Below are 16,893 nucleotides of genomic sequence, written 5' to 3'. Positions count from 1 at the left end.
GGGCTCAGAGATGTCAGAAAGAGGAGCAGCCAGCATGGTTAGTTATCTGAACCCTGTTCAGGACTTTCATGTTTCCATTCATAGAAGGTCTTTGGGGGTCCATTAGACCCCAAGAAAGAATATGTGCAAAATAATTGTGGGTATTCATTATAGACTTTTATACGATGTTATATACATTTTCTGATAAGTTGACATATTTTTGGCTCCAAATGCATGACACATGTCCCTCTTTTTATATTTAAAAATGAAATCATTAAAAATCAAAAAACAATACCTGTCATCTTAACTAAATGTCCTGGGGTCCAAAAGACCCCAAAAGTCCTGAATAGAGTGAAGAAGAAGCCATGTGAGGGTCAGACCAGTGAACCAGACAGGTTCAGGGGGACAGTTCTGAGGACAGGCATCCAAAGCAGGACCAGTCCAGCAGCTGTAGTCCATCATCAGAGACGCAGAGCAGGACAGACAGACATTCCTCAGAGCAAATGAAGAACAACATTGTTCATATAAAAGAGGAGAGCATTGTGTTTATGTGTGTATTCACATGTATGTATCATTGTAATGTACCGTGAGCCATCAGGCTGTTACTAACATGAGTCTTCACTGTGAATCAGTCTGAGTGTCATGACCTGCTTTTGAAAGAAGCAGTTATTGTACATTCCATATTGTACAAGTATGTTCTGAACAGAAACCTTTTCTAGATCATGTTTATTTTGTTAGATCTATTTAATCATGTTAGGTCTATATTTAGTCGTACAATGTGAGTACAAGTAAAGAACACTTCTCAAGAAATTGCTGTAGGCTGCATCTACGAATAACATAGCCATTGGGTGCCCCCCAAAATATAGCATTGGCCCCCTATTGGCCCCCCTTAAAAATAAAACCTGGAATCGCCACTGACTCCAAGATGTTTTTGCCGTCCCTCTGCTCTTTATCCAGCTTGGGAGTCACTCCCAGAATTTCGCCACATTTCCGCACATAAAACTGAAGATCATCATCTGTACATTTATTGGTGAGCTGTGCCAGTCGCACTTTCTCATACGAAAATGTGTTGTCCAGAGCAAACAGGTCAAGCCTTACTGGAGGCAAATCATTTAAGGCAGGCCGAAAAACAGCAGGTTTCTTTTTGTTTTGTTTTGGGTTTTTTTGAAAAACAATTGTTTTAATGTTAAATCAGTTACAAGTGCAAGTTTGATCATGTCACACTGTTTAACATCCTCAATTTGCAAACATCCATCCATCCATTATCTATACACCGCTTAATCCTCATTAGGGTCGCGGGGGGGCTGTAGCCTATCCCAGCTGACTTTGGGCGAAGGCAGGGGACACCCTGGACAGATCGCCAGTCTATCACAGGGCTAATTTGCAAACATGTTTTTTTTTTTGAATGCAACATTAAACAGTTTCATTCAACACCCCCAGGTCAGAATATCCTTTCCCCATGGTAAATATTGTTTTGTTTTTTGTTTTTTTGTTCACATTTTTTAGTTTCTGGATCAAGGGACCCAGTGTTAGGAAAAAGAGCAGGTTGAAGCTGAGGCGGTAACGCGCTCATACGTAAGCCGGCGCGGACGGATGACGTAAGATTCAAGATGGCGTCGCAGTACTACCAAGAGATGCAGGAGAGCTTCAGAAATAACAGCAAAAGTCGGGAATTTCCGGCTCACACAGCCAAAGTCCACTCGGTGGCGTGGAGCTGTGACGGCAGGAGACTCGCCTCCGGTTCTTTTGACAAGACAGCCAGCGTTTTTGTCCTCGAAAAGGACCGTTTGGTGAGTCGCGGTGCTCCAGCTGCTAGCATTAGCCTCGTTGTAGTGAATCAATGGAGGGATGCCAGTTTCTTCTCGCTGTTTGTTTTTAGTTGTAGCACATTTCTTGGAGCATTAACTAATTATTTTTGGGCCATACAAAAAGGTGATTACTTGTTTACTCCAAATAGGAGCCAGCTTTTGTAGCCCACAAACACTAGCAAAAAAATGGAACTATGCACTGTTTTGGATGGAACCGTTACAAACATGACTTGTTAGTTAGTGTGTTTAAATGGACCGTTTGACGATAAGTACTATGCCAGAAAACAGTATTTATTGTGCAATAAACCTTTTGAACCCGTAACTTGTTAGTTAGAGAGTGTTGTTTAGGCAGAAGAGATGTTTTTTCCAGTTATTTGAATTTATGTAGGTTGTTCTGTACAGTGTTTCCATGTCAGCAAATCTCCAATGTAACCTTTGGTATCTTTATATCTGGTGGCACAGTTGGTAGCATTGTTGCCTCGCAGAAAGAAGGTCGGTTCGTGTCCCGGTGGGGGCACCGGGATCTTTCTGCATGGAGTCTCCATGTTCTCCCCGTGCAGCGTGGGTTCTCTCTGGGTTCTCCGGCTTCCAGAAACATGTTGAGGTTAATTGGTGATTCTAAATTGTCCGTAGGTGTGAATGTGAATGTGCTTGGTTGTCTGTCTTGAAGTGTAGCCCTGTGATAGACTGGCGACCTGTCCAGGTGAACCTGCCTTCGCCCTGAGTGAGCTGGGATAGACTCCAGCCCCCCATGACCCTAGTGAGGATTAAGCGGTGTATAGATAATGGATGGATGGATCTATATATCTTTGTATCTCCAGTGTTCAATTAGCAGGATAACCTCATGGTCTCAAGCACTAAAAGTAAAGATGTTCTATTCCTTTTCCAAAGAAAGTATTGATGTACATGAATTATTTTCTTACTGTAGTCCTTGTTGATACACTCAGGGTTTATATAACATGTGTCCCTGGACTGATGTGTGCCTGTTAAAGTGTAGTTTGCCTCTGTCTGCCCACAGGTGAAAGAGAACAACTACAGAGGTCACGGTGACAGCGTCGATCAGCTCTGTTGGCATCCAACCAACCCAGATCTGTTTGTCACAGCGTCCGGAGACAAGACTATTCGCATATGGGATGTCCGCACTACCAAATGCATCGCCACTGTCAACACAAAAGGTAGAATTTTATATGTGTGGGTGTTTTACAGGTGGACTGTTAAAGATATAAACCAATGACAATTATAATTTCTTTTATGTTAAAAGGAAAATGTGATCAGCAATAGTGTAATTGAGCTGTTGTGGAAGCTTTATGGCTACAAACTCATAGCCAGAAGTTTACATGCAGGGCCCCAGATGCTAGTTTTCAACCTAAATTACACATCCTGCGACTGACAGAACCAATGAGACTTCCTGTTTAAATGAGACATATTGCAAAGCTCATAAGTCATTTAATTTTTCGAGTCCCAAAAACATGATTTTCAGCATAAGGAGTTAGAACCAAAACACAGGAAGCTTTTGTTCTGCTTTCTGTTGTGTGAATAATGAGGTGCACTTTTTCATGCTGGTGGAAACATTTTATTACTGAAGGAAGAGGAAAAGAACAAGCTTTAATACTTCTGTTTTCTGTGTTTAAACTGTCCTTGTGAGACAGACTCAAATTATTATTTTTTTATTTTATTTTTTTGTAGGTGAGAACATCAACATCTGCTGGAGCCCCGACGGTCAGACCATCGCCGTGGGGAACAAAGATGATGTAGTGACATTCATCGATGCCAAGACACATCGCTCTAAAGCAGAGGAGCAGTTCAAGTTCGAGGTGAACGAGATCTCCTGGAACAACGACAACGACATGTTCTTCCTCACGAATGGCAATGGCTGTATCAATATTCTGAGGTAGGAACAAACAGAGCAAAACCTTAAAAGTGGGCCTCAGAAGCAGGCCATCCTACAGCGTTTGAGTACAAACAGCTGTTCATGTTCCATTTTTTTCTGTGTACTCATGAAAAGCTGTCTGAGTGTTGTTCAGTTTGTACCTCGGTCCTGGAGTCACGGTTTGCTGTTTTGGTTTTTTTTGTTTTTTTTGTTAGAGCTAAGAAATGAATATTTTTATCATTTATTTTTGTGGAAATATTAGACGTTTAGAATCTGTTGTAATTCTTAATGTTACGTGAAGACAATCAAGTGCTGCATTATTTTATCTGTTTACTCTCAAAAATAAATTAAAGAAAAAGTAATAAGATAATAATACTAATACAGTGCTACTACTAATAATAACACTAATAAACGTGCAACATATTTAGAATAAATTTTAAATAACGTATAATGGAATAGTGCAGTTTCAGCTTTAGATGTGCACAAAGCAATGCTGCATTTCTCTCTTTCTGTCAACTCTGAGGACACAGCCATCTCTTCTAGAAGACCTTCTCTGAATGGTCAGAGGACCTGTGCTGTGAGAGCAGAGAGTAGATTGTAAATGTGAAATAAGGGGCTGTTTTTCATTTTGTGGTGTCTTAAATCGATACAACGGAAAAAAGCTTTAAAATGAAACAGGAATGACGCTTCTCTACAATACACCGGGGTTCTCAAACTATAAAAAAGTAAGAATGAGATCAACAGTAGTGTATCAGAACTTCTATGGAAGTACTATTGGCTGCAAACTCAGAGCCAGAAGTTTATTTGTGGGGCCCCAGATGCTAGTTTTCAACCTACATTACACCTCCTGCGACCCACAGAACCAGTAAGACTCCCTGCTGTGCTGTTCCACTCTGTTCATGTGAGAAATTTACTAATTTATATACTGCAAAACTCCAAAGTAATTTAATTTATGGATTCCCAGAACCACAATTTTGAGCTTGATGAGTTAAAGCCAAAAAACAAGAAACTTTTTATTCTGCTTTCCCAATGGTCCCCAAAGGAAAGCCCCTCCATCCCTCAGTTACATGGAGCTTTTCTTTTCAAGGTTCTTGAAACTGTTGCACTGTTCTCTTACACTGTCTCACTGCTCTCTTAATCTATATGTGGGATATTTTGTAGTTGAGAATAGGGCCCGACTGATATGGATTTTTTGAGGCCGATGCAGATTCCAACATTTGGCAAAAAGAAAATTCCGATAACCGATTAATTTAAAACATCTATAATAATCTATAATAGCTTCTTTTTTGGTCCCTTAATGCTACAACAACAAAGATCTGAATCACAGGCAGAACATTTGACTGCTTTACACTTTGTCCTTTAGTATTTGTTTCACTTTACAACAGAGAGGAGTTTCAAGAACAAAAACATGCAACAATGCATTAAACATAATATGCAGTAGTAAAAAGCAAAAATGTTCTCCAAACAAATATGTCTGTCATGTAGGGAATTTTATTTTAAATCTGCATTGTGCATTTTTCTTCCTATGGAGCATGAATATAGCTACCAGTTGTACTGATGAATCTAGCTTTAGGTTTAGGCCACAGGTGTCTGCTGTATATAAGCAGCATGATGAGTGAAGTTACTGCAGAACGTTATTCATGCAGCCCTCTGATGTTCTGGACTCTCACAGACTGAGCTGTTTTGATGAGTATAAGTTAATAAAAATGTCAGTTGAATAAGTTCGTTAAATAAAAAGTTTTAAAAGTTGTTTTCTGTAGTTCTCTGAAAACCCGTCAGAGTGAGGCTCTGTGCGGTGTTTTGTTTTCAGACTCTGCGGCAGAGTGAGCGATCTCACCGCTGGACGGTCGTAAACTGTCTCAACTCTTCGTCATCTCAGTGTCCGAGTTTGATGGAGCTTTTCATGGTGTTGCTGAGTGTTTTACAGCTTTTGCCTTGGAGAATATTTGTCTTTATACAAAATCAAAATGTACAAAATGAATGTACAAAGCGACTGTGACACTTAACAGCATTTACTGTTTTATGAGAAATTAAGAATATATCAGCGATTAATCGGCAAAACTCCGGCCGATTATGAGTATTTCGAAAAGGGCTATAATCGGCCAGTTTAATTGGCCAGCTGATAAATCGGTCGGGCTCTAGTTAAGAAGGTAGAATTAACTCCACATGCACCTTAGTCTTTGCTGCCCTGTCTGTTTGTATACAAGTCTGCGATGATGCAGAGCTGAAATAAACAGGGTGTTTGTTCGCAGCTATCCAGAGCTGAAGCCCATACAGTCCATCAACGCTCACCCATCCAACTGCATCTGCATCAAGTTCGACCCCACAGGGAAGTACTTCGCCACAGGCAGTGCTGACGCCCTGGTCAGCCTGTGGGACGTGGAGGAGCTGGTGTGTGTCCGCTGCTTCTCCAGGTCAGTCTGCAGGGATGTCTGTTTCATGTTTACATGGAAATACATTCTAATTTTAATGTAAACAAAACCTTAGACATATGTGTCTTCCTAGAAATGTGACAATATGACAACATCCTGTAACGTTATTGAGCTTCTGAGTGTTTTTCGTTATTGAATCTTGGATTCTTATTGTGTTGCTGCTGTCGTCGCAGGCTGGACTGGCCGGTGAGGACCCTGAGCTTCAGTCATGACGGGAAGATGTTGGCCTCTGCCTCTGAGGATCACTTCATAGACATTGCTGAGGTGGAAACAGGTCAGTAAGATGATTTGCTGTGTCACATTAGCAAACATGCGGCTGTAGTTTTTGGATGCTAGAACATTTCTTTTGGTTTGGCTGCATTTTAAATTCTTCTTCTTTAAGTGGATTTCACTTGAATGATGTTGAATGAAAATGCAAATTGGAAAGCTTTTAACAGATCAGACATGTTTTATTTATCAGTTCCAACAAAGTGCTCCAATTCAGGAGTATGCTGGTATTTTTAACACTCACTAAAACCTTTGGGAGACCTCTATTTAAAGAAAAAAAAGTAAATAAAAATTAGTCACATATTCTCCAGGGTTCTCTCTCTGTAGTTTCTTAGAAGAGCCTTAAAAGTTGTGTGTGAAGAAAACTAAATTTTTTCTTGTGTCCGATCTGGTCTCACATGGGATTCAAATCAGATTTCTGGCTGTGTGTGCTGTTGGTGCCCTGCCTTCATCACTCTGTGTCAGCACCTCACAGTCGTCTGCTGTAAAAACAAACTCAGAGAACAACAACAACAACGACAGCGACGGAGGTCAACAGAGAGACGAGGAAGGTTCAGATTTGTCCAACATGTACAGAAAATCTTTTACTCAAAGAAAATGGGAAGGAACTTGTGGATGGGCCAACAAATAGAGCATTAAACTTCCCCAGTTGATTACCTGCATTAAGGAGATCCTTTTTGTATTTGCATATTTTCTGAAATGTTTAAATATGCAAACAAGGTGTTGACATATTAGAGTCAACGATTTTTATAAAGAGCCTTTTGTTTATCACTTCATAAATCACAGCTTACTGTGTGCAGCCGGCAGAAATGCATTTTCACCATGTTGCTGTTGTGAGGAATGAAACGCTCTGTTGATCAGGCTGATGTCTAAACAGATCGCTCTGCAGAAACCTTCAGAACACAGACAGGAGTGGAACTGTCCCACCTGTATTTCACTGAGCAGGACATTGCGTGAGGTGTTTGTGGTTAAACTGTTGTTGTCGCATCAGTTTGGGATTCTCAAAATGACTGTTCCCAAGTTGCGCTGTGTTGAGCGCTCAGCTATTAGATTTATTGCCAACTTATTTGATAGTCGAATAATTGGTGTGAATTCTCTATATCCATATATTTTGTGTTTCTTTACTCCTCTTTGACACTAAACTGTTTATCTTTGAGTTGTGGTTTTGGGAAAACTGATCATGTTTGATCGTTTCTGATATTTTATAGACCAAACAAGTCATCAGTTAAAGGAGTTCAAACCATAAAAGCGGTAGTTGCAGCCCTGAAGTAGCAGTGAGGACCTCAGCTATGTCCTTAGTGGAGGTGGATAGATGGATGTGCACCATCAACACAATTAGATCAGATCTGAGGTGAACATTAAGGCCTGTAATGAGAACCAAGACCTGGAAAATTCAGTGAACGTTTGTTAACAGACAAACTTCTTCCAAACGAGACCTGGATCAGTAGCTGCCTTTTACACTGTGCTAAATGTGTTCGATTTTTAGGTCGCGTAAAGCATTTGACCACATTTTCCCATTTCCTTTACGTGCAATAGGGGAGAAGCTGTGGGAGGTTCAGTGTGATTCTCCAACCTTCACAGTCGCCTGGCACCCGAAGAGGCCCTTGCTGGCCTACGCCTGCGACGACAAGGAAGGCAAGTACGACAACAACCGAGAGGCGGGCACAGTCAAACTCTTCGGCCTCCCCAACGACTCCTGAGGCGGATCGGCTGTGGTTTTATTCAGTGTTAAAAACCAAGAGAGAGCAAAGCAAAGGAAACGTCTCAAGGAAAGAACAGAAACCCTGTACAGCCCAGATGAAGCTCCGGTTGCTGCTTTGCATTTCGGCTGCAGCTCCTAAGCACCAGTAACCTCCGGCCACCAGCAGATGGTGCAGCTGTCCACACTTTCCCTTTAAAACAGCCGACACCATTTCCTGTTTTTGTACACAGGTTAACACATATTTCTCAGTGCTGTAAGATATTGTTTTTATGTAGAATACCGTGTTTTTTAAATAATAAAATTGGTCTGTTTGTACATTTTTTTGTATCTTGATCGTTTAAGTACAGCTTGTGATGGTTTTTTTTGAATGCCAAAGTAATCTCTGAGATGGGTAATCAGATGATTTGGCAGGTTAAAGATGTGATATATATATATATATATATATATATATATATTTTGTGACTTTTATTTATTCAGCGCTGACCTGAGAACAAACTGCAAAACTGTTTGTTTTGTGTGAACTAGATGATAATAAACATGTACACACACCCAACCCACTTATGCACAGGAGATATCATCATCACCACCAACATTATGTTTTTTCCTTCTGTCCCTCCATTCCACCGTGATTTCAAAATCATAAATACTCCAACATGTCATCCCTCACCTGCTTTTGGAGTGTCTGGGTTCTCACCTAAAACAGACATCAGCTGACAGCATTAGTGTCTGCTGGTCTTTTCTCCCGTGACTGCTTCTTCTTCATCTGCCCTGACATACGTACGCAGCGTGAGTCCAGATCCGAAGCTTTTGGCCGGTGCCAGTGGCAGCTGGTCGCTCCCTGTCCCCAGAGCTGCAGACCAGCAGGCTGCAGGATGTTTTCGCCTTGCAGCTGATGTCACCAAACACCCTGCCGTCCCCACGGTAATTTATTTTACTTTTGTTCTGCCCCACATGAGATGTGTCCCGTCCAAGAAAACAAATCTCTACTGTGGAGTGGAGGCCCTCTGCTGACTCACCTGCTTTTTAGTCAGGCGTGAAATTAGCCAGAAATAATTTATTACAAAAAAAAAAACAAACCCAACTGTTTGCTATCAGTTAAAAAAGGTTTTCAGTGCTTTGTCACCTAAAGAGAACAGAGACCACTTAGAAAAAAGTGTCCTCAGTAGAAAAATAACTGCTGCTTGATTTTTCAAATGCCTGAAATGTTTAACCAGCCAGTGTCCCATTTGGCCGTTAGGATGATGGATTCTGTCAAGACCAAGAAAGACAAGTAATGTGACAATCCACAATGGGGGAAGCTACACCAGAGCCAACTTTCAGGCCCTAAAACCTGTGATTGTGTGATGCTGCAAAGCTTTTAATAATACAGAACAACGAAACGACTACTTTACCTTTCTGGAAAGAAAAGAAAGAGTTGCAACCATTAAGCAATTATCTGTCCACTATTAAATTATTAGTCAACTACGCTGCTAATCAGTTAATCTGGGTTCGATTCTCATCCTGGGGTCTTTGTGTGTGGGGTTTGCATGTTCCCATGGTTCGTCGGGAGCTCCAGTTTCCTCCCACAGTCCAAAGACATTCTGAACTGTCTGTAGGTGTGAAAGTGAGTGTCTGTGAGACGTGTCCAGGTGAAGCCTGCTTTCACCCAAAGTCAGCTATAAACAATGGGTGGATGGATGTTTAGGTAATGAAGGTCTGAATTCTTTTCCTTCTGAACCCTTAGACATCAGTTTAACAAAGTTACACATCAAAAACGATGTCCAAAAATGTCACACATTAATATTATTTTTCACTTGCAATTACGTGTTTCTTTTAATTTACATCGGTCCTGATCATAATTACCAAATATTCATAGTTTTTCACTTTTTATCCTTTAAATTCCAGTTTTGTTGATTTAATGCCACAGTTATAAAATAAACAGAAAAAAAAATTCCATATAATAAGTACGAAGTGGAATTTTGCTATGATTATTATTACAATCTGGCATGTGTCAATAATTAACAACATTGTGTGGGATGCATTATTATTTTTTATGCAGAGTAAAGTTTAAAAGAAAAAAGCAAAATATCTGCCTTAAAAACATCTTGTATTAAAATAATGTTCCATTTTAAATGACTGACTTGTTTGAACCAGTCCTGATCACAGCAACCAAAATGTGTACATTTTCAGGATTTTAACCCTTTAAATGCCGGTTTGTTTACATGATGCCATTTGTTGTTTTTATGAACAAAGGACAAAAAAATGAATTATTTTCCATATAAAAGGAGCAAAATAGAAAATTCTTCCTCTTCTTCTTCTTTTTAAAAAAAAAAAAAAATCATAGTGATAAAACAAATGTCATTGAGAGATGCCAGAAATTCCTCTATGCAGGAACAACCTTGGCATTCCTTCTACATATTAAACAATGCATATGCCTGGTGAAGTTCTGTTTACTTTTATATGTGATTGCATTCTGTTAATTCAAATAATGCCTTTGTATGTCTTTGGCCCGCTGTTACTAATTAGACACACTGGCTTTGCTCATGCTTCACTGTCAGTAAATATAGAAATAATATTATAATAATAGGAATAGTAATAGGACCAGGAGCTCCTGAGAGAGAGTTTTAATTTCTTTTTGTTTTGCCTTTTTCAATATAAAAAAGTCTTGAAAACCAGTGGATGACTTTAATCACCACAGTCAGAAAACAAAAAACTATTCGGAACATCAGAAGTGCATTTATTCAAGGATCATCCTTCCAAAGCCAACATGCAAATGAATCCAATCGAGCACCTGGGATTGAATTTTGCATCGTGGGCCGGTGCAGTTGAATGGCCCTTGAGCGTGTCATCGCATCAGTCTCCCTGCTGATCCCAGCTGTTATTTACTGTCACAGAGGCATTGCGAAGAGGTCGGTCAGTATCCACGGACGTGATTGCCAGTGAGCATCGCGGGATGATAAATCAAAATACAGCAGCATGCGGGCTCTCCTTCACCTGCGTGTCTCGTCCTGTGAGGAGAAAGGTCTTTCTCATTTGACTTTAAATGGTCTCATCTACAGAGAGCAGCTTCACCCTTCTATTTGTCGTGAGCCTATAAATCAGTGTTACTTTGGCATTTTAACGTGGCTCTAAAGCTCACAGAGTGGAGGCAGAGCAGCGTTAAAATCTGCCGGTGCTGCACGTAAAGTCTGAGGAGTAAATTGAATCCTCTGTAGATTTTGGAAAATTGTCAAGTAGAGAGTTGTCAGGACAAATCACTGCTGATGAATGTTTATTGCTCCTCTCACTGTAACAAGACAACAGTGAGACCGCCTACAGTAATTATATCAACGATGTTAATGCCGCTTTCTAGGTAATTTAATTAAATTCAAACTGGTCTGGGTATCTCTGCCATTACTGCTTCGGTCAGCAATGGTTTCGTTTGTACATATCAAGCAAAAAATATGACTTCCTTGTACAAAAATCTGTTGTTTTACAGTGAGATCAGGCTAAAATGAATATTCTCTAACAATCCTCACAGAATGTACGTAAACATGACATCACCTGTAGAGATCACGCATATCATGGCAGTCCTAAGCTTCTAATGACTGCTACAGCTCTTCATTTCTGTGACACAATGATCATAGCACATGCATCTTAGTTCTTGCATTTTGGTTCTTTCATAGATTTATTATTGGTCTTCTGGATATATGACAAAGTACAAATTTGTGTTAATCAAATCTTCTCAATGAGCTCTTGCCGTCTTGTGGAGGATACACTTGACTACAAGTGCTGAGTCCTCTGCGGCAGTTTAAATACAGACAGTTTGATGCCCTCCTCAGACGCCTTATCAATACTTCAAATAAAAGTGATAGTGTAATTACCACTGGTCAAGATGAGGCTGATGTCTGTAATTTTAACTCAGCAATAAAACGTTTGTTATGCCTTGAGTTTGGCATTTTATCCGTCACTGTTTGTGGACGTGACAAGCAAAAGGAGGATCTGACTGGAAAATTTACTTTAAAGTGCAATTAGAAGATTTCAGGTTTACAGACATCTCTTACAGTATTGGTTTACAGACAAAATGCTCTTTGCGTAGCATCTCTGCAAAGCAAACATCATTGAACCGAAAGGGAATTTATTTTCAGAACCATTTTCCTCAAAACAACTCTGTTTTACCTCTGATCCACAGTTAAAGGCCGGCTGTATTGTGATGAAGAGCTCAGTATTTTGTCCCAGGTCACAGCTGTGCTGGCTCGGCCACAAGTCTACACTTTGGCAGCCAAATCGATAAATATGCAGCTATTTAATCCAGCTGATGCTGTCACCGACTGTCTGATTGAGACGGACTCGAGGTGTGGTTTTGACAGCAGCCACGGCTGAGCTGTGGTTTCGAAAAATGAAAATGTAGTTTCTGTGCACGCACAAGGACGTCTCCAGCCTTTTACCGGCTCTTAATTCCAAATTTCTTCTTAACGTGCTTAACATTGTAAATGTATGAAAGGTGACACAGTGTCAGAAATTAGGTCTGAGCCCCAATCAGGCTTAACTCTAATCAATATTCTCATTCATCGAACAGCAACTTTTCCCAAAGCGATCCTCCTCTGTTTCATCAGAGGGAGGACGCAGATGTGCTCCAGCATGCCGATCAATCCATTCAGATACTAATGCTTTCAGACAAGGGCTGTGTGTTTGTGTGTGTGTGTCTGCACAATTGCATGTTTATCAGTGATGTGGTATTTGTGTATTTATTTGTGTGTGTGTGTTGAGGAAGGGCAGCTGCTTGGAGAGAGATAATCAGTCCCACCCGTCCATTTGCTCCAGTCAAAACGAATTAGTAACCGGACACGTTAAAGGGCACTTCCGCCGTTTTGAATAATTGCTGGGCTGCCTCCTGATTGATTTCTGGAGTTTTCCCGAGATGAGAATCTTTGATGCCCAGTGATTCGTTCCCTCTCACTTACCTGATCTTTGAATAAATGTGCTTTGTTTCAGCTTGACAAATATTGAAAACAAATCTTTCGCTTCTTTCGATCCTGACTATTGGTCAGGACAACATCTGTTGCATACAAATGCACTTAACTAAACAGATTACAGGCAGCCTTCTCCAGTAAGCTGATGTGTGTCATATAAACAAGGAACCTGGTAACAATAATCAGGCCGGAGGATTAGAGAATCCTGATTTCCCAGGTGGATTTCTCTGCAATGTGTACAAGTAACCACATTTATAATTGGCTTTTTCAAAGTGGTTTTTAAGTGCGCACGACAAAAGACTGTAGACAGGGAAAGTAACAGCGATGGACAAAGTACTCAGATCCTTCACTTAATTATTTAATTATAGGCCATGCTATTAAAATAAGTAAAAGCCTTGTGCTAGAAATGTCAATTAAATAAAAGTATGTAGCTAAGTATGATCAGGAAAATTACAGTAAATAGTCATAGTAAATATGAACTAATTACTTTTTTTTAATATACTTTATTTTTGTATTTTGTTTTTACAAGGAACATAAATGTACATACTGAGGAACAGGCAGGACACCAGGGGAGACACAATACAAATCATCTTTTCTGTCATCAATTCTTGAGTTCAGGGTTCCATTTACAACATTCCAGAGAGAATAAAGGTGAAAGGAGGCTTCAGCAGGGTCCTGAGTGTGATTTGAGTTCAGTCCATATCACCCGTAGTCCGCATTACTCTTGAGCACATACAGAGTTTCTCTTGATACAGAAAGGGGATTAATAAGTGACAAAAAGATAATAATGATAATGAGTATATTGTAATAATTGTTACAGGGGAGAAAGAAAATGTTCCATATTATGTTAACATAAAAGGTCTTGTACAGCATTCATGTGCATCACCCATTTGGACCAATACTCATCAAATTTATTAGCACAAAGTCTAAGAGAGAACGTCAGCCTTTCCACAACAAACATCTCCTTTACAATTGTTGCCCACTCTCTTTTTGTTGGTGGCTCTTTGTTTAGCCATTTCCTCATGATTGCTTTCTTGGTGGCGACTAGTAATATTTTAAGGAGGTATTTGTCTGAGGTATTTCGTTTAGTTGGTATATTTCCCAGGTATATTGTACAGAAACTATGTTCAATCTCAGAGCCCAGTATGGCATTTATTTCTGATGTTATTTCTCACCAGTAAGATTGGATTACTGGGCAATTCCAATACGTGGAAATGATCAGCTACAGAGTTAGTCTCCAACATTGCCCAGATTCTGGTCTGCCATTTTGTAAGCATTTCATTCTTGGGGTGATGAAGAACCTGAACATATTCTTCCATGAGAATTCTCTCCATTGGCTGGAACTAGAGGTGGTGGATTGCATCTTGCATATATTCAGCCACTCATCCACTGTTATTATGGTATTTGCTTCCTTTTCCCATTTGGCTTTTATGTACAATGTGGAGTTATTCTGATGGGATTGTATGCAGGAGGATATTTTTGATACCACTTTCCTCCCACCCTTATATGCATCAATAAAAATGTTGATGATATCAATTTCATTTTGTATGTTCATTTTAATATTACTGTTAAAGTGATGGCAGAGTTGTAGGTACCGAAAGAAATCCTGTTTTTCTAAATTGTGCATGTCTAAAAGATTTTGAAAGCTTTTAAATTCTGATTTACTTGAAATTGAGCAGTATGCTGTGATTACTTTCTGGGTCCACTGCTTAAACCTCGAGTCCAGCTCTGCGGGTTTAAAATCCTTGTCATAGGCCACCCATCTTAACATCCGTGCCTTTCTGTCTAATTTTTGGATTTTACATTCTTTGAACCAAATGTTGAGAGGAACCTTTGTCCAGGTATTCAATTTATCCTGACACATAGCCCTATATGTTCCATCCAATTGGTTTAATTCTATTTCTTTCCATTTGGCATTATAATCATCATTACACCAACAAACTAAATACCGTAGCTGTGCTGCCTTAAATAGTCCTCCAGGCAAGGAAGGGCCATCCCCCCCTTGTCTTTCGGTAACTGTAACGTTTTGAGTCGGACCCTAGGTTTTTGCCCCTTCCAGATAAATCTGGAAAGCATGCGTTTCCATTCATTGAACTGCTTCTGAGGGATCTCCACAGGCAGGGATTGAAAAAGGAACAGCAGACGCGGCAGAACAATCATCTTTATGACCTCAGTGCGGTTGTACATGTTTAGGGTCACGGGTAGCCATCTGTCCAGAGTTTATTTCTTTTGTGATGTGACAATAATTTATATGATATATATCTGACAGATCTGCAGGTATTTTGACTCCCAGGTATTTAATATAGTAAGTCTTCCAATTAAATTTGTATTTTTAACGGGTGTTTTCATGGGGTAAATAGTTAAAAGTGAGAGTTTGGATTTTTGGTATGTTTCCTTTGTATCCGGAATAAAAACCAAATTGCTCTGGAGTGTTCATGAGTTTAGGCAAGCTAGAGTCTGGGTTTGACAGAGACACCAAGACGTCATCTGCGTACAGACATATTTTGTGTTCCGATTTTTATATGTGGATTCCTGTTATTTCAATATCTTCTCTGATTACCTGAGCGAGAGGCTCTATAAATAATGCAAAGAGGTGGGATTTAGGAGACACCCTTGAAGGCAACCTCTTTTCAATGTGACTGTTCTGAGAGACAACCACTTACTTTAACTTGGGCAGTAGGTGAGAGATATATGGATTTGAAGCATCCTATGACTTTCTCGTTAAAACCAAAACGCTGCAATACTAAATATAAAAATTCCCATCGTACCGAGCCAAAAGCCTTTTCTGCATCGAGGCTAATTGCTGGAGCTTTTGACTTGTTGTTACTCATGTTCTGAACCAAGTACAGGGTACGTCTCACGTTATCATGTGTTTACCTATTTTTAACAAATCCGGTCTGGTCAGTATCCACCTGATCAGGAATTGTGTTTTCGAATCTTTTTGCTTTTATAGTTGTAAATAATCTGTAGTCTGTATTTAGGACAGAGATAGGTCTGTAAGAGCTACATTCAGTGTTTTCTTTTCCCTCCTTATGGATCACTTATATTATAGCCTGGTTCCAGGATGCTGGGGTTTCTCCACCTTTGAGTACAAAATTGAAACAGTTTATAAGCACTGGTATCAGTAAATCCTTAAACTTTTTGTACCATTCAGCAGGAAACCCGTCTCCTCCTGCCACCTTATTTGTCTTCAGTCTTGATATGGCGCTATCAATCTCAGCTGTTGTGATTTCTTTTGTTATTAATTCATTCTGTTCAGTCCCTATTGATGGTAGGTCTAGTGAAGCCAGGAAATTCTTTGTAGCTTCTGGCTCTGCTGCTTCAGGCTGAGAATATAGCATCTTGTAATATTTTTCAAAAGCCAGTTGTATTTCCTCTGGTTTGTGACACATCATATTGGTTTCAGGGTCTCTGATTTTAAAGACAGATCTCTCAGATTGCTCTTTATGTAGTTTCCATGCCAGCATTCTTTTCTCATAGTGACTCTGTTTAATATACTTCAGTTTAATCTCTACTTGTTTGTCTAATATATTGTTTAATGTTTGCTTGGTTTCATGTATTTTTCCTAATATTTGGGGATCCTTTGATTCTAGATGTCTTTGTTCTAATATTTTTACTTTAGAAGTTAGAACGTTCAGTTGAGTCTGCTGTTCCCCTTTCTTCCCTGAAGCCCACATTATGCATTTTCAGACAGGACACTTTGTCAGGTTGTAACCATATATTTGAGATCACATACATTTAGTTTGGCGGTGACTCTGCTCGTGATGCTCTGGAATGATCTGCGCAAGCATGACACAGATAATCCCTGAGATCACAAACCCCCCGCAGAGCCTTGAATTTACAATTTTCGAATACAGTATGAACACGAGACCAACTAAATAGTCTTCACTAACAGAATCTAGAT

The 16,893-nt window shown here is 39.8% G+C and overlaps 1 protein-coding gene across 1 annotated transcript; it reads left to right on the top strand.

Moving 5' to 3' along the window:
* The first annotated feature begins 1,583 nt into the window (after window positions 1–1,583).
* On the top strand, window positions 1,584–8,375 carry thoc3 (THO complex 3). The gene is made up of 6 exons (XM_008306278.1): window positions 1,584–1,769; window positions 2,806–2,962; window positions 3,474–3,678; window positions 5,910–6,071; window positions 6,263–6,363; window positions 7,893–8,375. The coding sequence occupies exons 1-6, from the start codon at window positions 1,590–1,592 to the stop codon at window positions 8,054–8,056; spliced, it is 969 nt and encodes a 322-aa protein (XP_008304500.1). The 5' UTR covers window positions 1,584–1,589; the 3' UTR covers window positions 8,057–8,375.
* Window positions 8,376–16,893: the final 8,518 nt, after the last annotated feature.

Source organism: Stegastes partitus, unplaced genomic scaffold, assembly GCF_000690725.1.
Source record: "Stegastes partitus isolate 25-593 unplaced genomic scaffold, Stegastes_partitus-1.0.2 Scaffold45, whole genome shotgun sequence".
NCBI classification, from domain to species: domain Eukaryota; kingdom Metazoa; phylum Chordata; class Actinopteri; family Pomacentridae; genus Stegastes; species Stegastes partitus.
Note: the sequence above shows the minus strand (reverse complement) of the source record. Positions and strands in the feature narration are given on the sequence as shown.